General features: G+C 38.3%; 1 protein-coding gene and 1 long non-coding RNA gene across 3 annotated transcripts; one reads left to right on the plus strand and one right to left on the minus strand.

Annotated features, from left to right (window-relative positions):
• The first annotated feature begins 422 nt into the window (after positions 1-422).
• Positions 423-22418, plus strand: LOC116713167 (uncharacterized). Its single transcript, XR_004337807.1, has 3 exons — positions 423-613; positions 3473-3589; positions 21998-22418. It is a non-coding gene; the product is annotated as an uncharacterized LOC116713167 (long non-coding RNA).
• On the minus strand, positions 21339-27955 carry LOC116713164 (carbonyl reductase [NADPH] 1-like). 2 transcript variants are annotated; one of them, XM_032553181.1, is made up of 7 exons: positions 27468-27955; positions 25806-25920; positions 24359-24528; positions 23180-23287; positions 22490-22698; positions 21971-22024; positions 21339-21861 (listed from the first exon to the last, which is right to left on the minus strand). In XM_032553181.1, the coding sequence occupies exons 2-7, from the start codon at positions 25916-25918 to the stop codon at positions 21688-21690; spliced, it is 828 nt and encodes a 275-aa protein (XP_032409072.1). In that variant the 5' UTR covers positions 25919-25920; positions 27468-27955; the 3' UTR covers positions 21339-21687. The 2 variants fall into 2 exon arrangements, with proteins under 2 accessions (XP_032409072.1, XP_032409071.1); XM_032553180.1 differs by lacking the exon at positions 27468-27955 and having other exon boundaries at positions 25806-26621.
• Positions 27956-27992: the final 37 nt, after the last annotated feature.

The following is a 27992-nucleotide window of genomic DNA, read 5'->3' on the forward strand; positions in this document are numbered from 1 at the left end:
AAGGCAGTCTTTTGGACTTTGGCATATTGACAACTTCGCAGCAGGTAGAAAATTCTACTCAATAAACCATCTCAGAAATCCATTTGGCTCCAACCTTTCAATTTATCACCCAAAAGCAAAAAAAAAAAAAATCTAATGTAAGGAAGGTGCCCAGGAGGCATAAAAATACAACCTTCACCTGAATAAAATTAGAACCAAATATTCTTATTAGACTTTTTTGTACATACAATTTAGATTCTTAAGGTACCTTTCTTTCATAAAATGCTTCAACAGACAAACAAAATTATTTCTGCTTAAAAATGCTGTAACCAACAAAAAAAAAGCAAACTTTTGTCTGATATAGCACATACAGTATATTTATAGCCACGCCCCCTGCTGGGTGTGTGGCTTCCCCATGTGAAATGTCCTCTCATTTCCAGGTACAAAGGGAAGCTGCGGGCCACAAAGGTGACAGAGAGGAGGACACCTGCCTCAAAAACATATGGGACAATCTGGCCGTGATGAGATGTGATCCGACAGCCAAAGCGTTCCCTGGAGATCCAACGGGTTGAGCAATCGCTGCGTGATTGTGTGCGAGCAGAAGGGAGGTCCTCTGAGTCAGCTGATACTGCTGGTACGTTCACGCATAGTCAGGTTTGGACTGAAAATGAGTGGACATTTTGTCTTTCAATGAAAAGAGTGAAGTCTCGCATGGAGAGAGGTGAAAGTTATTAGTTTCATATTCAGTGTTATCTGAAATGTACTCAAAATTGCTGCTTCATTTTGCTTTGAAAGACTTTTGAAATGGTCTCGATTGTCTTAGAAAAGGTACTCATATTTCCATTTGTCTTATTACTATGTAAACTTCAACATTTTTAGTATGGGGCATTGTAGCTACCTTGTAGTGCATAATTGGGAACAGGAAGAAAAATGATAGGTAGCTCATCACTTTTTAGATATAAACAAGTGTTGTTTATATCAAGTGAAGATTCCATCTTCATTCTGGAATCCCAAAATATAATCCAGCCCAAAGCATTTCGCATAGAAATTGCCCAGTTAGTAAATACCAATATAAACCCTGCTGTTCTGTGAAGACCTCAGAGGTTTGTTAGAAGATTAGTGAGGAAACGGCGCCACAAAGAGCGAGGAACACAGCAGAAAAGTTTAAAGGTAAAATTTATCGGGTGCAGCAGTGGCGCAGGGGTAAAGCATGCGACCCTTGTACGGAGTCCCAGCTTGTTGACCTTGGCTGCTTGTCTTCCCCTCCCTCACAACCCACTGTCCTGCCATTTCATTTTCAAATAAAGCCACTAGAGCAGACTAGTTGTTGATCTGCTGTATGGGGTTTTTTTTTAGCTTTAGTGACACATGTTGCTACTTTTTGCACTGCTGTTTCGACTTCAGCCTAATTTCACATTAAAATTAGCTTTAAACTTTAAATATAGTTTAAAGATGTCTAACTAATCTGGATTTTTCTCCTTACAACTGAAATGCTTTTCAATTCCTTATAACGTTCACAGTGAAAGAGAGTCTAGCTGCTCCCAGCCAGCAGCCTGTTTAACAGAGCAACTCTAAATAACAAGCTCCATTAGCCTTTTTACTAAAGCCTCCTTTTGTGGTTGAACTTACAAAGCTAAAGACATAAGTTGAGTGGCTCTGTTCAGTCTTTTTAACACGGCTCCACACAGATATTTGTTGGGTGAGAGGAAGCGACAAACAACACCTTCGTGGTTAAATGGCATTTTAGCTGCAGCATGTTGACACTTAGGTCTCTATCTTTAGCTTCTCTGAAAGCTGCCTTCCTAGCTTTCCATTTGACTCATGATAAAATGAAACAATTCTAGGAAATTAAGACGGAGCATTTAGGTCCATACTAAAATTAAAGGTTGGCACATTTTTACTGAGTGTAAGTGTCAAAAATAGAACGATTTGGCCAAAACATTTGTAGTAGCTATTTTGTTTCTACTATTTCGTCTCACTAACAACTTCTTTACTGGAAACACTGGCTGTGTTTTTATTACAAATGTGTGCAAATCTTTGTTTATAGTCTGCTAATGTCAAAAACAAACACAATTTCGCAATCACTGTGTTTCTGTTAAATAAAAATGAAATGAAAATCATATGTGAATAAGTTTGATAAAGTGATAGGTCATTATAAATCATGGCATCAACAAATGTAAACAGTTGCATGAGATATAGTCATAATTCACACATGGAACTAATGAAATTCACCTAGCAGCCATTGGAGCAAACGTTCAGGTATTGGAGCAACAAGCCCCGCCTACATGTACTTGGCATTTTGGGGAAATAGTAGTCGGCCATTTTACAGAAGAGCTGTGGATTCAACTCGTTGGAATGAAAAGCTTAACTTTTTATGAAGTCCAAAGAAAACCCCCAAAACAAACCATCATCCTACTATCGCCAGTAATAACATCTTGTTATTGATCACGCGACTCATGTGGTGCAAAAAACGTGCTTCCATTGCAGTTTTGCAAAATACATCTACTGTATTTTGATACAGTCGAAAAACAACATCATCCTAGCGCAAAAACCTTCTAGTGAAAAACGTGACTTTTTGGAAACTGACATGTTTCCATTAAGCACATTTACTTTTGTGATTTCAATTTCACAATTCTATTGTCAAAGGAAACGCAGCTAATGTCAGGAGAAAGCAAGACAGACATAAATAAAATGTAAAAATGGCTCCACTGTTGTTGACAACACAAGGCTAAAGTGGGTACGCACAAAGTAAACTTCTACATCATGGCTTTTACCATGGACTGGGTACCCAGTCCATGAACATACCAGTTTATGAAGACCTCAGTTATTGTCACCAAAAAAAAACTGTGTATGTGGTTAAGAAGTGCAACCATGGATTGGTTTATTTATTACTACAAGTGCTTCTGGTTTGTCCTGATGACAGCCATCAATGGAAATCAAATTCTAGTGTTTTGGTTGTTCTCTGCTATTTTCTTGTCTAGCTGTATTTTTTGTACTCTAACTTGGGATTCAAATTGCCTTGTTAAGCCTGGGTTCACTAGCTCAGGAATTGAATATTTTGTTTTGCTATAACTATGCTTGTAATTATCTATGTACAATTCGCATTTGTGTGCAAGTCAGCATGTGAAGAGCTTTGAAATGATTTTTTTTTTTAAAACTGGGCTTGCCTGTAGAAATTTACCCCATTTTCTACTGGAACGGGGAAAAAAAGTCCTGCAGCTGTTATAGAGCCGTTTAGAATTTCACTGCACCTCATTTCCACAGCATAAATGAATCCTCCCCACGCTGTCGAGTAATTGAATGTTCACATGGCATTACGGGATCTTAGGGGAAGGCGAATTTGTGTTCTCGGTCAGTTTGATACGCAATAAAGAGAGTTGTTGCCCCATACAGCGTATCTCAGTTCATTACTTTTCTCTTTTGTCTCTACTGTCTTATGAACTGCATCACAAAGATGGTGGGAAGAAGATTTTTTTCTGTCTCCTTTTGCAAGGCCAACTGTTTGCGTGGACATGTGGGTGTGTGCTCCAATTACTGAAGACGAGTGAGTTCGTGACTTTCACTTACAGAAGACTGAACTGCATCGTGATTCCTCTCCAAGACTGGTTATGTAAGTGATTACTGATCAGATAATTACAGTTTTTGTTGCTTATAGTTTATTAAGTTAATCCGTACACTTTACTAAGGGAGTAAAACTTTTAAATAAAAGGAGTCTGAAACTAATTATTGCTTATTTCATCAATAATTAGCCAAGGGATGCAACAATAACTTATCAATTGTACTTGTTACCTGTACATGAGGATACAAAAGTAAGACATTATGGGGATAAAATCTGACCCAAAAAAAGTCATAAAATTGTGGGTTCTCAAAAAGTTCTCAATAAGGAGGAACTGTTTTTTTTTTTTCATCAATAACCAGTAATTTCTTCTGCTATCCGTTTTGAATGTTATCAACTCATTTAATGGCTGTTATGTAGATATTATCCCCATAGCTGCCTTCAAACTGTCCCTTCTGTTTTTGCCATGGCGTCTGGCGTTATCACCATAGCCTGTAGTAAGCTGAATAGCTGCTGCCTGCTGGGAAGAACTAGTATTAATTCAGTTCTGAAATACTCCAGTTTACTTCACACAGGCTAAAAGCCAAGTATAAAGCAGGTAACTGCAAAATATGTGTATTTAATCTAATCTTAACTGGGGGTAGTAGGAGTTCCTCCCACTTTCCAAGAAGGAAAAACAACTTTGCTGATTTTCCAGTTGATTTTTTTCAAATGGGAAGTCAGAATGTCTGAGTTTACTACAATTGGAACAATGTTAGTGTCGACTGAAAATTGTGCAATTATTAAGCAATGCTAGCTAACTTGCAACAGTGGTGATACTAAAGAACTATATTTGACTGATTTAAAATGGATAACTATCATTCAATCACTCTTTAAATTCCCATCGGTCAGACGTGGTACTTAGAAGCAAAGTTTTTTTTTTGTGAATTAGCAGCCTCAGTCGTACCAGATTGTTGTTTTTAGCCATTATTTAGACAAGATGGGCCACTTACTTTACTACAATGCATTTACATAGTTGTGCTCTCAGTGAATTGTTGTGCTTTTAATTGCTTAGTTTTGTCTCAACAGAGGACTTGTGGTGTTAATAATTGTATGATAGGTTGCTTTCATAGTTTAATAACGTTTCCATCAAAAGAGCACCATGTGTGCAAATATTCATACAGCACATACCAGAAAAGTGATCATTAAATGTTCTATAAGTATTACAAATTTTATTGAAGAAGTTTAATAATGTCTGAAAATGTTTTGACACACAATACGGCCTATAGTATGTAGTTTCCTCCATCCCCCTTATCTTTTAGTGACGTCCCTGCTGAGGAAGATAGAATGCAACATAACTAAGGCATTTTAAAGACCTTCTTTTTTTATTTTTTTTTTCACTTCAGGCACCAAGATGAGTTTTACCCGATTTAGAAACAATAACCTAAAAAGACTTTTACAAATTCCCTGCAAGACTTTACTTTGAAATTATGGCAAAAGTTATGAAATTAAAACCACTAAAATAAATCTGTTTTCGCTGCCTGTTCAGAGTGTGTAAACAAGGAGCCAGAATCCTGCTGTGATATAAGAGCTTGGAGGGAACCGTCTGGAAAAACTGTGTTGCTGAGCATAAATTGTCTTCAGATAGTTTAAGACCAGATAAACACCCAAAAATCAGCTTGTTCTAGCACATAGTGGCAAACAGCTATGACTATACAACTCAGGAAATCAAATGAATAGTTTAATAGAAATAAAAATGACTCTTATCAAGACTGCAGGCAGATCAGGGGGTTAGGGGTTAAGTGTGGTTTGGGGGGGTGATCTTTGTAGCTCAGCAGAATACTAAGTTGCTTTTTTCCATTTATAAACAGAGTTTTTTTCTCCACACTTGTAATTTGTTGGCTTGTCCTTGGACCAAACTCTAACTAATGTGCTTACCCCCAAAATTAAGACAGCAAGTTTCTCTAGGTGCTTCCGATAAAAGCAATTTCTTCAGCAGTGAATATGTGAAAGATGACGGAGGTTTTGGTTGCAGAGTTGATTGAGAATAACCACAATAAACCTTAAAGTTAATTACGATCATATTCCAGATCCTGCTGCGGATTAGGGAGCGACACAAAGAAGCAAAGGCAAAGATTAGGGCTGGGGGCTATGGGAATTACTGTAATCAATGGTCACTGCAACAACTAATGAGAAGGGCTTGTGTGAGCATGCTGGTATAAATATAGATCAGTGATTATTGATCCTGGTGGCCCTGGACTGATAGTCCTGATGGTTTTGCTTGCACGGATCTATTTAGGAAATGTGTTTCACCTGGGATGTCAGCTCTAATTGAGTATCAGCACCGTAAAGGTGCAAGTATGTAGCATAAAGGTAGCGATTTAGAAGGTGTGTATGAAGCAAATTTGCTGTGATCCCCTTAAAGCTGCTGTTTTGCAAACGTGCGAAACAACAAGGAAAGTGTTGCTCAGCTGACAGTAAAACGTCCTTTTGGTTGTTTTACATGTTATTTTACACTCTACACATGTACAATGACATTTGCTATGATGCTAACTTACATTTCATAGCCTGACAACAGGAAACTGAGACAGTGAGTGGTCTGCTGCTGTCAATACAATGTCCGGCCATCAGTTCGACATGGCGTGTTTTCGGCGCCAAAATCAATAGGCCAGAACTGGTACCTGAGTAGCTGGCGTTGACAAATGAGAAGGAGACTACTGACTTGCATTAACTTTGAAGAGGCTAATGACTAGCATACCTAGGCTGGTCTGAATTGCCTACTTCAAGCAATTCAGTGGCTAATGATAGCCAGTGGCTAATGTTAGCCTTGGATATGCCAGCATTAGTCTTGGGTAACACAAGTGAGTAGTCTCCTTCTCATTTTCCACGCCAAATGAGATAAGGAAAACGTTATCAAAAGAAATGGTTAGCATACAATATCTGTATGAGACATATACTAGATGCATTGACATGTTCTTTTGACAGTTTACACCAAGCACAAACATTCTGTATAATACAGAGCTGAAGCTGGCTTCAGAAGGGTGGTTCCACCAGACCCAGTGGCACCGGTGCATGGAAGCCTTCTGTCAAGCTACCCCTGGGCAGGTGTGGCTACTATCTAGTAGCTTGCCACCATCAGCATGTGAGTGTGTGCATGAATGGGTGAATGACTGTGGTGTGAAGTGCTTTGGGGTTTTTGGACACAATACAAGCACAAAGCCATTTTACCATTTATGTTGAGTATCTCAATTGGCTGTAGTTTATAGACTTAAATACTTAAAACTCTTCAAACATGGAATCGATTGTTCTACACTAAAAGCACAATATTTAATACCCAGTTCATGATTTGCGAAACCTTTATTTGATAAGGGAAAGTTCTGTATTATTAGTTTATGACTTTCTTCGTTGGTGTTCCCAATGTGCCGAGTTGAGTGCCATAGTTTGGGACCTTGAGCTCAAGCACACTTGGGTTATGCAGCAGGTCATTGGTTCAGAAAATAAGAACAAATTGTTCTAGGTTTTGGAGTAACCCAGTAAAGTCTTATTTAAATGCATTTGCAGGACTTTAAGCTTGACTTATGAGACCAAAATAAAACTTTTCTGTAAAAAGAGTTATTGAAGACAATCACCCGGGATGGTACGAGCAGTTGTATGGTTGGAGGACAATCACTTTTCCAAATAGAGCCAGGTTGGTTTGAATAGGTTATTAGCTATCTTTTATATTAACTCAGGTTTCCTTTGTATGATATTCAAATTTGTTTGATGATCCGAAACTGAAAATACGTTTTCACAGCACTATGCATCTCTTGTGACATTTCAAAGGAAGCATGTCCTGACCTTTGTGGCTCTCAATGCAAAAACCTTGTTTTCATATCAAAACATATCTGCTGTGTCCTTAACAACTTCAAACAATTTGAAATGCTCACACTGTGATTGCTTGAGTTGTTTCAGGGGTTATGTTGTAGCACCGTTATTTAAAACAGGGAATCTGATCTAACTCTAGAGTGGCAGAGTGTAGCCGACGTGGTATATTTTGTTCCAAAAAGTCTTTTCCACGCTGAATGACTTCCCTCTGAGCTCTATACAGCTTTGTAAAGAGCACAGATAAGAAATTTGACTTTGATTATTAAGCGCTTACAGTACAGACAATGTATAAATAAATAAATAAAGTTTAGAGGATATAAAATAAGGATGAATGAATAATATGTGCATGTATCTGCAGGCATTTTTTAATTATATACAATGAAATAAAACAGAAGGACTGTTGTAAAACTATAAAACTGCTGTGTTCATTTGGTTCATTGGAGAGACAGCCGGGGGGAAGATACTTTCTCTGTGGCAATTGGTTATTGCAAATAGCGCTCTGTAGTGCCAACCTGAAGGTAAAATTCAAAAGGGCAGTATTACGTGTATAGATGAGATGTGACTTAAAAATATTGAGTTAATTTAACACCTTGAAATTGGGCCTCTGTCTCCTTAAAAACTCCTCCTCTTTCTGAAACTCTGCCTTCAGGAAGTCATCACAATATGGCTCCGTTATTAAACCTTTAACAACTTTACCAGAGTTGCATTTAGAAGTAGCTCCTATAATGAGCTCAGCAGTTCCACCAGGGGTTTGCTAATTGCTGCGGGCTAGTCTGAAGGAGCTGAGTGTGGGAGTCATGGATGGCCACTCTGTGAAGTGATAGCTTGGACAGTTTACATAGGTGGGTGGAGAGAGTTTTCATTTGCATTTAAATGTTTTTTGTCAATTAATAAATAGTGCTCAAGTTTTTGGTGAAACTTGGTGGCCAATAGAAGTTATTTCTGGAGACATCATAGATGCCACTACTGTTGAATTTCTGTATGGTCTTTGACTGAACCATTCTAGTGCAGAAATTTGCTTTGATCTCAACAATTCCATGTTATGATCTTTGGGTGTTTTTGTTTTGATCATTCTTTTTTCATTTTGCTATTTTAGTTTATTCCTTTGTATTACTTCATTCATACATGCATGTGCATTGTACTTGTTTCCTTAGCATTTCATCTTGCTGTGAGTGTTCGAGCTGCTGTCTGCGTTTTGGTTCAACTCCAACACACAACATTCCATTGTAGCGCAGTCACTGTTCAAGATTTCTTAAACACCAGCTCCACTATTCCCTCACCTTAACACTGTCTTGATGGTCTATCACAGAAAATCTCAATAAAATATGTTGTGTTTGTAACAAAATCTGGAAAAGGTCAAGAGTTGTGAATACAGTAGATTCACAAGGCCCTGTAGCACTGAATTATGTAATATTCAGTGTATTTATAACCTGAGGAGCAGCAGTCATTTTATGTCCCACCATAAAAGCTGAGGATTGAATCTAATTAGAGAAGCCACGGTTTGCCAAGTTTGTTGACAGATAATCAATTACTGGCACTTTCATCCATTAAAAAGGAGCTGCTATCCAACCTACCGCTTGAACAACCGCTGTCAATCAAACCAGCTCCTTATGTGAGTCTCTGCTGCAAATGAAAAGTGCGAGCTACCTTTTTGCCCCTGTCCCAAAGGTTTTACACATAAGACCAGAATGTCTCCGGAAAATATTGGACCAGACATGGAAGGAGAAACGGTTTCCCTCTTTATTTTCCACGACTTTGATCACAGGGTGTCAAAGGCGCAGCGCCGAACTTTGTTTCGTTCCTCTTACCTGATTCTCTCGACCGCGTTGCTTCACAGTTGTTGTTCATCAAACTTTCATTCTCTCCTTTGTTTTCAACCCCCCAGCCACGTTCACCCCACCGGGCCTGGAGGCGTTGTTTAGCTCCGCTCTCGTTTGATGAACTGTAGGTTCCACATCAGGGGTCAACAGCAGCCAGTAGCGCCTCTCACTAATGCTTCTTGACTGCCATTGACCCACTTACATTGTAATGAGAGCTGACAATCTCTTCTCAGACTGATAGATGGAGGGTTTTACCAAAGAGGATTCAGAATCTGACAAAGATCTGAAGACTTCTGAATGACTGACCTAATTCCAAAAGAATCTTGCATGAATTCCATTTGGCATTCACTTTCAAATAAAACACATAAACATTCTTTATCGAAACTGATGAAGAACGGGCATGATTGGTCATTTAAATTGCATTTTATGATTCATATTTTAAATGAGAAACTTGTCCAAGTTTTTAAAGTATATCAAACAGTTTGGAAAAAAACATAATAAAGCCCCTTTTTAAAGTCTGAACTTCCAACAAGCCTCTATTTTCCAGGTGAGTCAGTTTCTTGCATGTCAGAGCTGCAGGTTAATAGGAGCTTTGCATGAAAGTACAGCTGAACTTTCTGAATGACAGACACTCACTCATCTTCCCCTTTCTATCATCCCACTCTTCAGAGTGGAAATAGCAGCCTAAATGAGTAGATGAGGTGTAAGCGATGTCCTGCAAATGAGACGCCGCCTGACTAATTTACGATAGAAGTCAGCTTCAGTTAGCTGCGTAGCATACAGTGATGAAGGTTTGTGTATCAGTTAAAGCCAGTTGCCTTTAAAAGTTTCCATTTGGTGTCCTTGTAAATCAACGACATACTCAGTAGGATAACCAAAATGTGTTTGAACCTCAAGAGGCTTTGAGACATACCATGAGCTTTTTAGTCTCACTGTTGTCTAAAGCTAGTAGCCAATGCTTGTTATCCTGTATGATGTAACTCTGTGTTCGATCCTTTGATTCCTGCCATCAGTTCTCCATATTTAACTGTTCTCTTTAGAATCCTAATTCTAAAGAGGCCCTGCCCCTTAGAAACTGTAGCTACTCCTGTGAAACTTTCTGTAGCTGATGGAGCGTTAGCCCGTGATGGGAGGGATAGCTTGTATATCAGCTCATGTTAGTGACTCGTTTTGGAGCAATATTTGTGCCATATCATCAGGAGGTGTCTGGCCAAGTGACTGCTGTACGTATTAGCCATTGTTCAGAGCTTTAGGTATGAACTATATAAGGTTAGACATTAAATTCTTGGCGCACAGAAAAGATACATTCAGGAGGGACAAATGTAAAAAAAAAAAAAAAAAAAGTCTTGCATTCATAAAAAGAAGCACATCTTTTCTCGTATATGCTGAGAAAAAAACAGGCAGGCAAGATCTGTGGTTCTGGGTCTCCATGTACCAACTTCCCTTCCTTAAACCACATGGGTGTCCCATGTGATATGTCATTTGTTATCTCCCCTCACTGTTTTACAGTTTACATGTTGTTCATCCTGCATCGCAGTGAGAGAAGAGGCCGTGCTGGAGAGATCCCACAGTGAGAGCCCAGATATGTCTGCTCAGCCATAACGCAGCACAAGATGTTTTTCCGATGGGACGTTGTGGCTCTGAGGATGAATGTTGACAGTATGAGATGTCAGCTTCACGTTGTGCTGCTGAGAGATATTCTGAAGCCAGCAACCCTGCACAGTCCTTCTGAAACTGCCAAAGCTCCAGAAAAATGCTGCTATCTCTGTGCAGCAGAATCCTGTAAATTCTTTTTGTTTTGCTATCAAACAGATTGTACAATAAATAGAAATTTTGAATTTGAATTAGGGATGCAAACAATTAATCGACTTACAATTGATTGTCGATTTAATAGTTTATTAGTATAAAATTTGTTCCAATCTAAAAATGTCCACTTGTAACTTCTTTTAATTGTAGTTTCCCTGACATCCAGAAGAGGGCAGTGCTGGTCATCCATAAATCCAGCCAGTGGATACAGAATTAAAGATGGCGGGATCTAAAGAGAAACAGTCTAAGCAGAGTCCAGTTTGGGATGCAAAGTGCGCTTTAAGTGGTTCTATTTTGAAATACTACCCCTGTAACTTTTTTACATGGACTAAGCTTAAATAGATTAACTTAAATTTGTTTTATCCCAACTCTGTCTCTGCACAGCATCTCTCTCTCCCCAATTCAGTAACTGTCCACAGATCTGGGAACCAATTGCTATTTGTTAAAGTTAATTTTTAAAAGTCAGCTTCACGGTCTTTTGCGGATAATGCGCCAGCATAGCTTGACAACCAGCTATTAAAAGCCATGCTTCCATTGCCGCAATGTGTGTTCATCTTTCCTTACAAATGCTAAATGGGTCTATAGGTCATCACTTAAAATAACCCAAAACCTGCACTTGAAACAACTGAGTTAATACTTCAAAAATTTATTTCCAAGTGTAATTAATTGATAGAAATGATTTGCCACAACCTTTTAGTAAATTAATGTTATTTCAACTTATTTCTGTTATTAAGATGTACTGTTAGGTTTTACAGTGTAGTGAAACAATATGTTGTTTTGTTAGGTATATTCAATCTATAAGTTTTTACTCATCACCAGAGTCAGGCAGTTCTCTGTTTGGCCATTAAGTGTCGCTATTTCTTATACTCTTAGTCAAGTTTGAACAGTTTCTATCCAAAAAAGCTTCCTCCCTGCCGTGTGTTTCACACTGAAGTGTGTCCCCTGCTGATGTTGTAATTTTTTTTTCCTCCTTTCATTTTGGGACTCTGAAGCAGCTCAGGTCTGTCTGATGTCAGCATGGTTTCCCTTTGCTTACAAAGCAGCTGAATAAGAAGCAAGTCCTGTTAGTACAGGTCTCTGAAAAGGACAAGCAGGCTCCCCGAGGGGGCTGCCAGATCATTTCAGTTCAGCATTTATTCACTCACTTCTGACTTTGATGTCATGTTTGTGTCACTGCAAGGGAAAACTCACTTCGTGGGCACATTTATCTGAAGGCACCCGGGACGAAATAGTACAAAAGCAAGTGCTGTCTTACATTTGAGGGCTTGGACTTCTCTGACATTTAAGCATGACATTTAATCTGACATTTAATTTCTAACCCTTCACCTTAGCGTAGTACGAGCTAAATTCAACCACCAAACAGGAATGCTTGGTTTTAAAATGGCAGCTGAACTACAATGACTCTGATTCCAACATTTTTGCAGCTTGCGAGGACATTCAGCTTCTGTAAAGGCAATTTTAAAAACACCAATCTGAGGTTGCCTCTTTTAGTCGAAGCCACCACCGGCTTAATAAGGACAGTTTTGTTTGTCAAATTTGACTTCAGTTAACAGCGAGAGGGAATTGAGTAAGCAGGAAGATCCTGTAGAGACACCAGATGTAGCAGGGAGAGGCATTAAAATGCTGGGCAGGTGCAGTGAAGAGCAGGAGAGATGTAGGGTACTGCTTTACTGCCATCTAGTGGTAAGCAGTAACATTGCAACATTACCTCACGATTTGGACAGTGTTTAGAATTGAAAACAAATTAGTAGAATTGTATATTAAATTCAGCTCATTTCAGATATAGTTTAGTAATTCTGAAGGGAAATTAAATGACACTGTGGCTGGGTTACTGTCTACCGTAGTTCAGAAGATGCTCAGGTTGTCTATTAAGTTATTCATATAATAAAGAAGAGGTATTTTACGCAAGTACCTCCTGAGGTTCTACAATAGCCCCCAAATCAGAGTCAGCCTTTTATCGGCTTGTTCCACATTTTAGGTCACTGGTTCTGATGCTGCTGCCTCAACAGATGACTGCACAGGAGACTGCACTCTTCACAATAGACTTATAGTGGATCTGAAGTACTTCCTGAAGAAAAACGGCCTGCTCTTTCCCACCTGCTCTTTAGATGTTTCTTTACGGTTGCGTCTGTCAGTTGTCTAGGTGAACAGTAATTGTACTGCTGCTTCACTATTGAAGTCTTCTTCTATAGTCTTTGACATACTCTTGCCTCACAACAAACTTCTTTGTCTTGTTCATATTAGAGTTGGTTGGCTCCTAAATGTAGTCATGGTGAATCAGAAAGCCTGGATCTGAAGTTTTCAACAACACTGATCGCATGAGTCTTAAGGCTGGCTGCTGCTAAGCACACAAAGCATGTTAGCAGACTCATGGAAATGCTGCAGACTGACAATTCGGTTGAACCACTTCACTGACTCGAGTTAGCAGATTCAGCAAACATCCTGCAAACGTGGCTGATTCTCTTGAATAGGCTAACTTACTTCAGTTTTGGAGAACGATGAACTCACCAGAAACATGGCTGACTTAGAGAATTCAGTCGAATCCCTCAGTCAAAGAGTGGGGCCATAACACAAAGCAGGCATTACTCAACAGCAGTAGGAGAAGCAGAAAATAACGCTTGGTTTGTTTATTTCTGAAACAAATGTGTTTGAAGATCAGCTACTTTCCCCTGTGGATAAATGTGGGGACCACAAATAAACAAAATACTGCATTGATCCCTGTGCATTTACAAACTGCAGCACTACTGGCTCTTAGGGTGCAATCATACCAGTCCCATTTAGTACACTTTAATTGAACTCTTGTTTGTTTGTCTAGAAAATTCCATTTCATATGGGGAGGTGTGAATGTGCAATGGAATTCTGATGTGAACCAGAAAGTTACTAGCTGGAGAAATACCAAAGTCAATCCTACAACCTCTAAAATTTCACATCACTCCATTTTGCTTTACATTTCTTGAACTAGGAAGTTGCCTTTGGTGTCTTCTTCAGAGGTTTTGTGGTTTTGGTGAGGTGAGGGTGGGGGGTACAAGTTCCCCAAAGGGCATTTCACACAATGCTGTGTGAAAGTGAACCACACCATCTGAATATACAGTGCCTGGCCAAAAAAAAAGTCACCACCAAAAAATGGTCACACTCTCTAATATTTTGTTGGACCGCCTTTAGCTTTGATTACAGCCCGCATTCGCTGTGGCATTGTTTCAATAAGCTTCTGCAGTGTCACAAGATTTATTTCCATCCAGTGTTGCATTAATCTTTTACCAAGATCTTGTATTGATGATGGGAGAGTCTGACCACTGTGCAAAGCCTTCTCCAGCACATCCCAAAGATTCTCAATGGGGTTACGGTCTGGACTCTGTGGTGGCCAATCCATGTGTGAAAAAGATGTCTCATGCTCCCTGAACCACTCTTTCACAATGTGAGCCCGATGAATCCTGGCTTTGTCATCTTGGAATATGCCCGTTCCATTTGGGAAGACAAAATCCATTGATGGAATAACCTGGTCATTCAGTATATTCAGGTAGTCAGCTGACCTCATTCTTTGGGCACACAATGTTGCTGAACCTAGACCTGACCAACTGCAGCAACCCCAGATCATAGCACTGCCCCCACAGGCTTGTACAGTAGGCACTAGGCATGATGGGTGCATCACTTCACCTGCCTCTCTTCTTACCCTGATGCGCCCATCACTCTGGAACAGGGTAAATCTGGACTCATCAGACCACATGACCCTCTTCCATTCCTCCAGAGTCCAATCTTTATGCTCCCTAGCAAACTGAAGCCTTTTTTTCTGGTTAGCCTTACTGATTAGAGGTTTTCTTACGGCTACACAGCTGTTCAATCCCAACCCCTTGAGTTCCCTTCGCATTGTGCGTGTGGAAATGCTTTTGCGTTTACAATTAAACATACTCCTGAGTTCTGCTGTTGTTTTTCTTCGATTTGATTTGACCAAACGTTTAAGTAATCGCCGATCACGATCATTCAGGATTTTTTTCCGACCACATTTCTTCCTGGAAGACGATGGTTCCCCACCATCCTTCCAGTTTTTAATGATGTGTTGGACAGTTCTTAACCCAATTCTAGTAGTTTCTGCAATCTCCTTAGATGTTTTCTCTGCTTGATGCATGCCAATGATTTGACCCTTCTTAAACAGACTAACGTCTTTTCCACGACCACAGGATGTGTCTTTTGCCATGGTTGTTTAAGAAATGAGGAGTTACTCATTGCATCAGCTGGGGTTAAATAACTTGTTGCCAGCTGAAAGATAATCGCCTATGCAGTACTTATCCAATTGGAGGCTTGTACCTATTTGCTTAGTTAAATCCAGGTGGCGACTTTTTTTTTGGCCAGGCAGTGTATATCAAATGTTGCAATTTTGGTCCCCAATTGAACCAGGTCTACCAGACAATCAGATGCGAAAACATCCTTATATCCATAAGCAACGCTGCTTATTTTGAGAGATGGGAAGGTCAATAACACCAACTCAGGTGAAGCTGATCGCTTTTGTGAATGACTTTGACTAACCTGAATCCATAAAAAAGACCTCAATTTCACATTTACATTGAAATGATTGTTCAAAGATTAAACCTGAAAGCAGTCAATGACTTTTCTGTACTCCATCTCTCATGATACACCCAACAAATACGGAGCCATACAAGTATTTCTGTAGATGACAGAACTCTGACCTGTACTGAAAAACTGATGCATACAAGAAGTGCAAAAGTGAGAAGAACTGGTGAGAGTACAGTGCCCTGTGGTGTTCATTTTCTATTGACCATCTTGTCAAACCCACAAACCCTTGAATCTCTGAAACTGTGGGTACATGTGTCTTCTGGACGTTCTTATACAATAATGTAGTGTAAGATTAGGAACACATGTATAAAACTAAAGTACACGATCCTCATACTGCCTTTTTACTGTGTCCAGATGCTGAGGTAGTTTCATCAACCCTAAAGTAAGCTGCAATGTGTCCTGAAAGAGTGCTTGTTTGTTTGCTCCAACACACTAGTATCAACTGTGTTGCAATTATTATATCGGAAATCATACCTGATTGATCATACATGTTTCTGTTTGACAAATACACTGCTGAGCAAAATTTTAAGACCAGTTGAAAATGACAAGAATTCTCATTTTGGACTGTTGTACCTTAAAATGGTTCTGAGTAGAAATTCAGAATGCGAAAAGAAGAAATGGGAGTGAAACCAAAAAACCAGAGGAAACAATTCATTCCAGTTTGTTTTTGTTAAAAAATTGCTTACTCAGATTTTTATTTTTTTGTCTCACTCCCATTTCTTCTTTTTGCATTTTGAAGTTCTACTTTCAACCTTCTTAAGATTCAACGGTGCAAACTGGATATTCTTACAATTTTTCAACTGGTCTTAAATTGTTTCTCCTTCCACTTTCTTACTTTTGAAACAAATGAATTCAATTCTCTTTACCATTTATATGAGGTTGGAGATGATCCATCACCATCCTGCTGAAATGCTACAAAACACTAAGTTTTACAACATACTATTTCTGATGCACTCATGTGGTCTCCAATATGTCCAACAGCTAGCTTAAAGGCTTTATTTTTCACTCACGAAATCTAAAATTATTGTGCTTGATGTATAAAGCTAAAACCACCAGTTTTACACATTAACAGCAGTTATTATTCTTAAAGCTATGCCAGCAACTAAGTATGACTAATGGCAAAACAAATCCACCTGCATGTAGTCCAAGATCACATTAGTTCTCTCTACATTGTTGCCAATTATCTAATATTTTACATGATAGATATATTTAAGAGAGTCAAAAAGGACATAGAAATCTGCATTCTGCAAACTATAAGCTTGTGTTTGGTTGAAATGGGTTGTAGGAGATTTGGGAGGCACTTTTCACTTTTTGATCTAATGAGATTTATTAGATTTAAATGCAACACTATTCAGTTGTGAGAAAAAGTGTAGTAAGTTGTAATGGATCATGAAAAAACAAAAATTTCTGAATTAGACGAAATAATGTTTGGCCATAGATATTATCAACAAAAAAAGACTTTAAGGGCGTGCCGTGGTGGCGTAGTGGTTAGCGCGACCCATATTTAGAGGCCTTGAATCCTCGACGCGGCCGTTGTGGGTTCGACTCCCGGACCCGGCGACATTTGCCGCATGTCTTCCCCCCTCTCCTTCCCCATTCCTGTCAGCCTACTTTCGTAAAAGGGACACTAGAGCCCACAAAAAGACCCCCTGGAGGGGTAAAAAAAAAAAAAAAGACTTTAAGTCTTCAGCAGTGTGTTTTATGCTGTGGCCTACAAGCCAGGTGCAATCAGTGATCATGGCAACCTTTGCCTTTAGATCTGTAAAAACCTGTTATAATATACATTCAGGGGAGCCTCTGGTCCAATTTCCTGCCTTGGAAACGTAGTGAAGAGCGACTCCAGCTGAGTTTTTCATTCTCAGCATCTGAGACTTTCTGATTAGTTCAGAAGAAAAGACAGCCTCCAAAAATAAGCTCAGGTTACCTAACAGAGGGGAGAAAAAAATCTGGACCTTATATGGTCCCTAAAACCTCAATTTAGTTCTTGTGATGTTACATAACTTGTCCTGTTCCTATTAGCATACTCACTTTAGAAGCCTTTTTTTTATCTTGGCTCTTGGTAATTAGAGATTTTAAGATCACTTTTTTACACACAAGAATGTTGAAATATATATGCATGAACTACTTTCAGATCAGGTGCTTTTAAAGCAAGCAAGGAATGGTACAGAATCTATATAAAAGAAATTAGGTAATAGCTTTACAGCATGTTAGATATGTGCTCTTTAAGTATAAATTCACAATTCAAACATTTTTCACTTTTTCCCTTAGTACAGCCTCAAACTTTAGTTCAACTACTGGGAATTTTGTGTGGAAGACCGACTAATACAATGCATGTTTACGAAGTAGAAGGAAAAGAATACAGGATTTTTCACATTTTTTAACAAATGAGATTATGCAAACTGTGGTATGCATTTGTATTCATCATTCATTTGTACCCCCCCATGGCTTCATACTTTGTAGAACCACCTTTCGCAGAACTTACAGCTGCAAGTCTTTTGGGAGACTGTCTGTAGCAGCTTTGTTCATGTTTTAATTCAACTCAACTCAAAAACACCTGGTTGATCCAAAATGGAAATTAAATGTTGTAACTCATTTTATTGAAGGTTCTTCAAAGAGTTATTGTAGATGGTGATGGCCTGGAAAGACCTCCTGTAGCAGTCTGTATTTCAGTAAATCTGATGAAGCCTCTGACTGAACTGTTGTATGACAGTTTCATGAAGAGGATGGTCAGAGTCGTCCAGAATTTTCTTGATTTTATGTAAAATCCTGCTTTTTGTTAAGGCAGCTAACATGTTTTCTTCTAGGATTGTCTTGTATTTTGCTCCATACAATTTCACATTTGACTCCATATGTAGCATATCTAGACCAAACCTTTATACTTCTGCTTCTCCTCCTCCTACTACTTCCATTCTTTTCATTTCACTTTACAGCTATGCACTACCTTGTATTGGTCTATCACCTAAAATATCAAAGAAACAAATATTAGAGTTTTTGGTTGTCTGAAAGTGTTTAAGTGGTACTGATATTTCTGCAAGTCACTGTATTCTGTCACATTTTGCAGAATTACGTTTTGGATAACAAAGGAGGAGAAATGTTGGTCTGGATTTGGTCCCTGAATCCTCAAATTCAAGGATACATTTCTTTGAATTTATCTATAAAAAAAGACTAGAATCTGGTCATAAAAACCATTTTTCCTTCTCATAAAGGAATTATGTTGAGATAATATTGAGATTATGAAGTGATTTTTGTGCACTCTCTGTGCCTTGATGTTGTAAAACTTCCAAAGGAAAATAGGCTTTTCTAAAATATTTAATCCAAAGAACTAGTTTCCCTATTAATAATTTACTTATTGCTAAAGGTTTTGTAAGTCATTAATCAGCAATCCTGATAGGTTAGTTATCAAAAGCTGTCAGCTAAAGTCAAGATGTTGTCTCTAGTCAATAAATCTTTCATGAGGAATTTGCAAATTAATCTGTTCGTTTTGTAGTAGTAAATTTTAATATGTTACCCATAAGTGGATTTTATGCCCTGCGGTCTTTTTCAAATGGTCAGAAAGTCAATCAGAGGGTGGTGTGTAGCTAATTAAAAAGCATGAACTACAGTGTGAAGCTAAATGAGAATTTTCTGCAATCTAGGAATCAACACAATATTGCTATTGGGTAATAAATAATTTATTATTGCACTTTTGAATCATCATTCACGTGTTATGTTCTAATGAACTGGGATATAAAGCATGTGAAAAGTTACTTATTACACAGGTTAGTCATTGATAGGCAAATTAGGTTAATGGACTTCAGCTGCATCATAGGTTCACAGTTTGGCAAACCTGATATAGGCTAAATGTTTCCCAGAAGGCTTTCTTTGCAATATGTGCAGTTTGTAACTTTGATAAAAGTAAATATGGGTTTAATAAATATGTCTGTTTCTGAAAATGTATCTGCTTTTTAACCAGAACTCAGGTCATACGGCACTCTTCTATAGTGACTTTATACTTTGCTGTGTATAACGCTGCTTTAAAAGCTAGACAGGGCTGCAGACCCTGGTGGCTAACGAACATTAAAACTCTCAACAGAAGCTGAAAAAAAGCAGTCACAATTTTCTTGTCATGAAAATAATATAAACTTGTTAGAAAATAACACATTTATATATATAAAAATACCAGATAGCCTAGCTCTGTTAGCATGTAACCAGCTAGTTGCTACAGGAAAATAAAAAAGACTGGATAAAACATTCCCAAGTTGTGTTTGAATTGTCTGTTCATTTATTTTTTAGTACACAGAACAGTAAGTCAATCATTTTGTAGTCCATCCATCCATCCATCCATCCATCCATCCATCTTCTTCCGCTTATCCGAGGTCGGGTCGCGGGGGTAGCAGCTTCACTTATTTTGTAGTGAGGTCTCTAAATCACATCTTAACACTAAACTTTGGAGGTCATGGTGATGGTGTGTAGCATTAGCAGCATAAGCATATAGATATTTAAAATGCCAATGTTGTGTTCTTTTTAAACTGTGAAACTTTCTGATTAAAAACAACAATAAATCTTTTGGAAGTTTTTGTGCAGTTGAATGCCTAAGGTCAAACAAAGTTTAAGATTCGACAGAAATAGCACAGCTAAATACAAAATGCAGTTTTTAAGTAATGGAAATGGTTACATTTAGTGCAGAAAGAGCCATGTAACCAACTGGGCCATGTTGGGAAATACCTAGCTCACAAATTAATTATGCTTAAAATGTTTGGTTCAATTTCATGACCCACATTCAAGCAGTAACTGTAAATGTAAATTGCAAAATACATCAAATGTGTTATTTATTTATTTATTATTATTATTATTAGTCCTTTAGAATTTAGCAGAAAATGTCTAACAACATGAAACAGGCTAAATAAGTTAATTATTAGCAATTTCATCTCATTGGATATAAGCATTTTTTTATATTAAAATCAGCATCCATGTTATAAACCACGGGTGTCAAACTCCAGGCCTCGAGGGCCGCAGTCCTGCAGTTTTTAGATGTGCCACAGGTACAAAACACTGGAATGAAATGACTTAAGTACCTCCTCCTTGTGTAGATCAGTTCTAAAAAGCCTTAATGACCTAATTATTCTGTTCAGGTGTGGTGCAGCAGAGGCACATCTAAAAGTTGCAGGACTGCGGCCCTCGAGGACTGGAGTTTGAGACCCCTGTTATAAATTGTGCCATTTATGTTAAAAATATATAAACGTTTGGTCAGATAGATGAATTATAGAGAAACAAGGCCTGCTGTCCGCCCTAATAGTGTGCTGCACGTAATCAAAGTTGTTATTGATGACTGTATTAGTTGTATCACTTGTGAATTTACCACTGAAGGAATTCCCAACTGCAGGATCAATAAAGTAATTATAATGCCCGTTCAGCGCTTCCAAACAATGACAGTGACGGTCATTATGATCATCAAAGGGAGTGCGAGGGAAATTCCTCTGGCAGACAGCAGAGATTAGAGGATTATCTTTCCCCTCTGTCTCTGGCCATCTCCACGCTGCTCCCACGCAACGGATTAGTTTTTATCTACAAGGTAATCGGGGCTTTACTCTTGTCTGACAAGACTACAACTCCCACTGTCACACGTAATGTACATCAGCACCACGCTGGCTCACAATCTGCTGGGGTACTGAGTCAACGGGAGAATAGATGGAGCAGAGATGATTTACAAGCCTTTAACCAGAAACAGTATGAAAGCATCTGAATGAGGTTGTTTCGTCTGACATATTTGTCTTTGGCATAAAACACAGCATTTAAGAATATCTTTATCGTTATCTGTGTGTGCATGTAACAGCCAATGCCAGAATCCAAAATGTCAAACGGGAGAGAAAAGTCAAAGGGAGCCAGCTTTTCCCTTGACCTCTCCTCTGTACTATATCTGTGATGTCCAATCAGAACACTTTGGGATATCTTGGTAAAGCCTTTTGCTTGTGTTGTTGACTGGGTAGCTGTAGTGACTTTTTTTGTGAAACTTTGCAGTTTGTGGTGTTGTTAGTAATAAGGTTCTTTTGTACCTTATTTCAGTAACCGGTTTCAACCGTTTCTTAAAACATTTACAGATTTTTGCCTCTGTGAAGACTTAAACTCATCCAGTGTTCACCACGGCTGAACTTTCTTGTCAGAGACAAACTTTCCATGAGGTTCTGTAGTTTCAGGCGGCAGAAGGGCCAGATATGCCGGTGTGACGGCGCCCTCATCTGGTGACTTGGCTGCTCTCTCACCGGCCATGTCAGTGCGCACCCATCCTGGACAGCAAGCGTTCAGCAAGATCTGAGAAAAAGAGTTTAAATAAACACCAGTGCGCCTAAACCTGTAGAGCCAGATAAAGAGTGAAGGATTATAAAATCTAACATTTAAAAGAAGTTTTGTTGTTCATTACCCCATCATGTGGTCTTTTCTTGGACAGATGTCGAGCCAGGATCATGGACAGAGTCTAGAGCAAAACAAACATCGGAAGTTCCTTTAAAGTTACACAAGGCTGAGTAATACTGTCGGATTGGCCCAGCATTAGAATATTTGAATATTACGGAAAATCTTAAGTTGCTAAAATGATGTTACTTAAAATTTGTTACTACCAAGATAGTTAAAATCAATTTTATCATCTATGGTAATTGAGAGATGATTTCCTTGTTTTCAGCTTTTCTGAGTTTCAGTTCAGTTTGACTTCATTGAACGTATTGTGTTAAGCAAAGTTTTTTTTAGTTTTTGGCTTTAAACAAAATAATTTTCTGAGTGTTTGTAGTTACGTGGTGCAATATACTTTAAATTAAGCAGACATTTAAAAAAAATTCTTATCACATCAAACACGGTGATGTGAGTCCAGTCACATCAGTGGCGTTACAAAACTTATCCTACAATTTGTTTTTAGTGCAAAAGAACCAATGAAAACAGATCTTACAGTCAGTCCCAGTTTCGACACGCCGTATGGCATTTCGGGCCAGCCGTCTTGCTTGAGCTCTCCTTTCTTGGCCTTGTCGACGAATCGCTGCATCAGGCCCACCAGCTCGTCCTCTGTGATGTCATCGCTACGGAAACGCTGCTGGAGCTCCAGGCTGCACTTGTTTAGGGTACGGGGACCAACAAAGCTTGAGACGTTCACCACACGACCTAAAAACGAATGCAGAGATGACTTATAGGTTACCAACAAGTTCCGTATCATTTCTGAAATACTACAGCAGATCAAAATAGATTTGTTCTCTCCATTAACTACAGTTAAAATGCTTGGTAGGGAGGTAGTAAGTAGAGGTGCACTGATAAATAAGTTCCGATTTCCTTAATTTTAGGCGGTTGGCTGATATTTACATGTTGTACGCAAATGTCTGAAAATCAGAGTCGTTAAAGGCCTATTTAACAACTTTTCCGACAAAAAAAAATTGGTATCGGCCAAAATCAGAATTTGCAGGTCAGGCTTTTTAATGATTGCTGATTGGACAGAAAAATTTTATGGGCTGCACCCATAGAAGTAAAGTCTTTAACTGTTGAGCTAAAGATAATTTGGCTCATTTGAACATGAGCTGAACCTTTAATGAGTTCCTGTGAAGGAGGAGCCTTGTGTCTCACTTCTTCAGATGCAGCTGTGTGTTCGTACCGCCTGGTTTGATGAGCGGCAGGAAGTGAGTCAAGACATCTCTGGAAGCAAAGAAGTTTGTCTGTAGGGTCACTTCTGCCTGGACAGCCACCGGAGTCGTGTCTGCAACTAAGACAGTTGATAAGATCTAAATGTCAGCCCTTTATTACACAGTGACTTAAAATAATATTCATGCCCTTGGATTTTTCACATTTTTTGCCGTTTTCATACAAAATATGATGCATTTTATTGTAATTTTATGTGACAGATCAACATAAAGGAGTGCATTTAAGGACTGATCCACTTTTTTCCCTTCCGATACAATATCTGAGGTTTAGTATCGGCCAGTACCGGTCCAATACAGCTGAATCGACTTAAAACATTTCTTTTTATAAACAGAGACAATAATGTACTGAATTACAAATTTATTTGATATCTATGCACCAATACAGCACACTTACATACACCAACAGCTTCACAAGCTTGGTTCAACATGTAAAACCAACACAACTTTAATTTGTTCAGTCAGTGTGATGAGAACAGCCAATGTAAATGAATAATGAAAAACTGAAACTGACTAAAACAACAGGGTGGCTACCTTGGTCAAACATGTAAAAAAACAAACTGTAACAAACCTTTCAAATGGTTCAGAAAGAGCAATTAGGAATTCTAAATATAATGTAAAATAAATAATAAAGGGTGATGTTGCTCAGAGAACGAAGCAAAAAATTAGACTGAGTAGATCTGCCCTAATGAATCGGGCACATTATCACCGATACCCAATCTAGAATTTTTTTCAATATCAGGACCAATGCAGATATTGATATATCGGATCGGTGAATCTTTAGCATTAATGTGACATGGAAGGAAATGATACTATGTTTTTAATTGTTTTGTTTTTTGCTGCTGTTTTTTTTTTTGTTTTTTTGTTTCGCTTTGCAGAAGAAAAGCATCCCCATGGCTTGATGCTGCCACCACCATATTTCAAGGTAAGGATGGTTGTGTTCAGACCGGTGTGAGGTGCGCAGCATTTGGCATGGCAACAGAAGGATTTTGATCTAATCTATACTAAACATTTTCCTCCACAGGTTTGCTGTTTCCCCCACAAGAGTTTCTTCCTTCTGCTCTTCAAAGCAGGGATTTGTGGAAAGTATGAATAATTGCGTAACTGATTCTCTCCAACAGAAGCAGCTCTCCTACCTTTGAACGCTATCGCGGCATTATTGATGAGGATGTCCACTCCTCCGTACTTCCCCTTGAAGAAAGCAGCAGCTGTTTTAATGCTGTCCAGGTCGTTGATGTCCAGCTGGTGAAACAGAGGCTTCAGCCCCTCTGAGGCCAGAGACTCTACGGCCGCCTGACCTCGACCACTGCAAAACATTGGCCAATAAGGTTCAGACTAAAACTCTGCTCTGGTTGATCATTTTTAGTGTTCAGTCTTTCAATTATTCATCACGTTGGAACTGGAAATGTTAGCAACTTTTAGGAAATGTCAGAATTAACGGAATAATCTAAATTCTCTAGAGTTTTTAGATTACACAAAGATTAGCTGTGGCTGTCTGTGCATGTTACTTTGAGCTGCTTATGGAGCAGCTACCTCTGCTAGCTTTAGCAACATGCTAGACGCGCTAGCTACTAATGTAAGACAGCAGCAAGGAGAGTTTAAAACGTCAATCTGTAATCAATTTTACTGTTTATACAGCAAAAACTGTTTAACAGCGACTGCTAATGACAACTGAAAAAAATATTTTGTAGTTTATTCTTTTATATTTTATGTCCAATATCTTCTGCTATTATTTTCTTCTAATATTCTTTATTTTAATATTCTTTAATATTTTTCTTTGCATATTCTATAACACACAAAATTACCTTATGTCAACTGAGACGTCTTGACTGAAAAAAAGCTTTTAGAACACTAGATACAGCAGTAGCCCTTTGAGATCTAAAGATAAAGGGCATTATAAATAAAATCTATTATTATTTTAATTATAATTAGTAAAACCCCTGACATATTTTATACATCAGCTTCAATGCAATACATGTTTTGACCAGCAGATGACCTGGCTAAGGTTTGAATACAGGGAATGTCATGCTGGAGGATAGTAGTGCTAAAAACTGTCCATAATAGTTAATAATCATAATCAATCATAACTATTGTCATATAGTTATGTCAGCATTCACTTGCTTAATAAATCTGATCGTGATAACCCAGTCTTGTGTTTCAAATAAGGAGTAATATTTTGTTCTTAATTCTGGCATAGTCATATTATACAGCTGTTAATAAATTAGAATGATCAAAGTTTAAATTATAAAACTAATCTAATTCAGACATTGTATAAATTCATGGCAAATAAAGTGATAAATTTCAAGCATTAACATCAGTGACATCTTAAGAAGATGACCTCTTTAATGATATCTTAATTTTTTTTAATTAGAGTAATAAACAAAGATCAAAAGACAAAGGGAAGACTGCTAGTGGTCTTCCCTGTGTGTTAGAAACAACAACCAGAAAAACTGCAGAAAAAGCTGACCATTCCAGTTTTTTTTTCTGCAATTTTGTATCAAAGCATATTAAAAGAAAGTTGAGTGGAAGGAAAAAGACAAAAAGAGAATTAAGTAATAGTAATAGTTACACAAGTGTACCTACACATCTCTAGCGGTGAGGTAGACGTCCCCCTGCCACTGCTTGCAGAGCGCTCGGACGACGGCTAGTCCCACTCCCTTGTTGCTTCCTGTCACCACGGCAACTTTGGTCGACATGTCTATCCAGAGAGGCATGGCAACGGACAAAAACCAGATGTGTTAGGACCGCACTGAATAGCAGAGAACAGCAGCATGAAAATTTGAACTTTATCTCAGATGAGTCATATCAGCATGTAGGTGGGCTGACTGAAGTTTTGCCAAGTCATGATGACAACTTTATGGTTGGAAAATGGGGAAAGAGAGACGAATTAAGGTACAACAATCATGCTTTTAATGTTGTTAACTATATTTATTGGTCAACAACATTAAAAACAACAAATCATTCATTAGATGATCTGTTGGTGTCAAGCAAAGACAATTGAATTACTTGTGTAGTTTAATTGTAAATACTTGCAAAGTCAAGCCATCAGCACAAAGCTCAAGGTTTATAGCCTGCACGCAAAAAAACCAACTGGTTTCACAAGGTTTTTATTAAAGATTAACTTTGCAAACAAGAAATGAATAAATATAGACTTTATTAAACACCTTTTCCCCTTTTTTTTAAACAAGCTTATTAAACGCCTTAAAAATGTTCTTTTTAAATTTTGTCATTACAAACACGGAAGTTAACGTCTTTTATTTCGGTTTTATGCAGAGGTTTCTGGGGTATTCCGATTGTCCTTTGTATATTTCATTAATCTGAATATAATACTTTAAAGTTTATGGGACATCAATGGGATGAAATGTTTCTGCAACGCAATGCGGTTTGCATATTATGCAAACCGCATTTTCTGTCATCTAGCCTTTTTCTGACATTAAATGGTAAATGTGATTTTAAACAGAATTTTACAAAGGTGAACCTACACATTCTAATACAAAGTGCCATTTGATGTATCTACTGCACTCTGCACTCATAATTAGTCACAGACAAACAAAAAGGAAGTAGTTAAGAGTTACGTGAAGGAAAATAATTAACTCGGTCTTCATGTTTGACACCTGAGAGGTATAAACTCTACAGTGAACTGCTGTTGTCTTAGTCCATCCATTCTTTCATTGTCAACCTAATGTATAATTACAATTTATTCATTTACCCTAAAAACACAAGTGGTTACTGGGTTCGACGGGGCGCGCGCCAAACGCGCCGTTCTCGCGCCCTGCCGTGCGCCTGTAATGTGGAAGAAGCTTTTGGAGTGCTGCTCCGCCTGCACTGGTATTTACATGAACCCTATATGAGGAGTCATGTGTCATTTTCGGAGAATACTTAAAGCACACACCTCTTGCTTGGCTCGCGAGCGCGTTCAATGCTACTCCTCCACGCGCGAGAATAACTCGGCCTATCACAGTTCCTGCAGGTAAATGTTTGAGCCCAGGCGTGACAGCACAAACATTCGGCCACAGCAATAATGTGAAACACAACGGAAGAGTGCCATAACAATGTGAGGATAAATAGTTTAATAATGTTAGTTAGATCAAATAGATGTGATAAGAAAAGTTTTTGTGCCTTGTCTAATATTGTAACTATATTACTATGATAACCGAGCGAAAAAGCACATGTACATTTAATACTAATAGTTTTAAGTATTTAGCGTGTTTCTGACAGAGTAAGAGATCAATAAACGTGTCATACTCGCTGTGGTCCTGAAGCTACGCTGACAAACCTTCGACGTGCTGCCGAGACCTGTGTGAAGCTGACTGAGTTGGAAGAGTATGGCAGGTCATTTGTGTATTTATTCAATAATTATGGCAAGTTTTTTGTGAAATTATTGGATTTCAGATGTCATATATCTCTAATTTGTAATTGCAGGTACATGTCAATAAATTAGAGAATCATCTATATAATTAATTTCAGTGTTTCAAAATTGACATGAAACACAAGGATCTCACAAAGGAGTAAACAGACACTTTCACTCCGTGAATCAGTTTTCACGGATTCACCATTTGCAGATTTTCCAGTGGAACGTAACTCTTGAGGAAAACCATCTTATCTGCATTGTCTTTCTTTTTTGTAACGTTCATGTGAAACTTGCAAAATTTCACATAAATAAAAATTTTAAAGAAATGCAGTTTAGGAAGATCTATAGATACCAGGACAACTTGCCATTCTATTGGCTGGCGTTTGCAAAGCAGCTAATCAAAGAGTAACGTTTTTCTT

This window comes from Xiphophorus hellerii, chromosome 22, assembly GCF_003331165.1.
Source record: "Xiphophorus hellerii strain 12219 chromosome 22, Xiphophorus_hellerii-4.1, whole genome shotgun sequence".
Taxonomy (NCBI): Eukaryota; Metazoa; Chordata; class Actinopteri; order Cyprinodontiformes; family Poeciliidae; genus Xiphophorus; species Xiphophorus hellerii.

Coding starts and splice junctions, on each gene's coding strand:
- LOC116713164 (XM_032553180.1), bottom strand. CDS start 25,936: ATGCCTCTCTGGATAGACATGTCGACCAAAGTTGCCGTGGTGACAGGA. Junction 23,288..24,358: donor TGCCGCGATAGCGTTCAAAG/GTAGGAGAGCTG, acceptor CAACTGTCTTAG/TTGCAGACACGACTCCGGTG. Junction 22,025..22,489: donor TGTCGAAACTGGGACTGACT/GTAAGATCTGTT, acceptor GTTTTGCTCTAG/ACTCTGTCCATGATCCTGGC.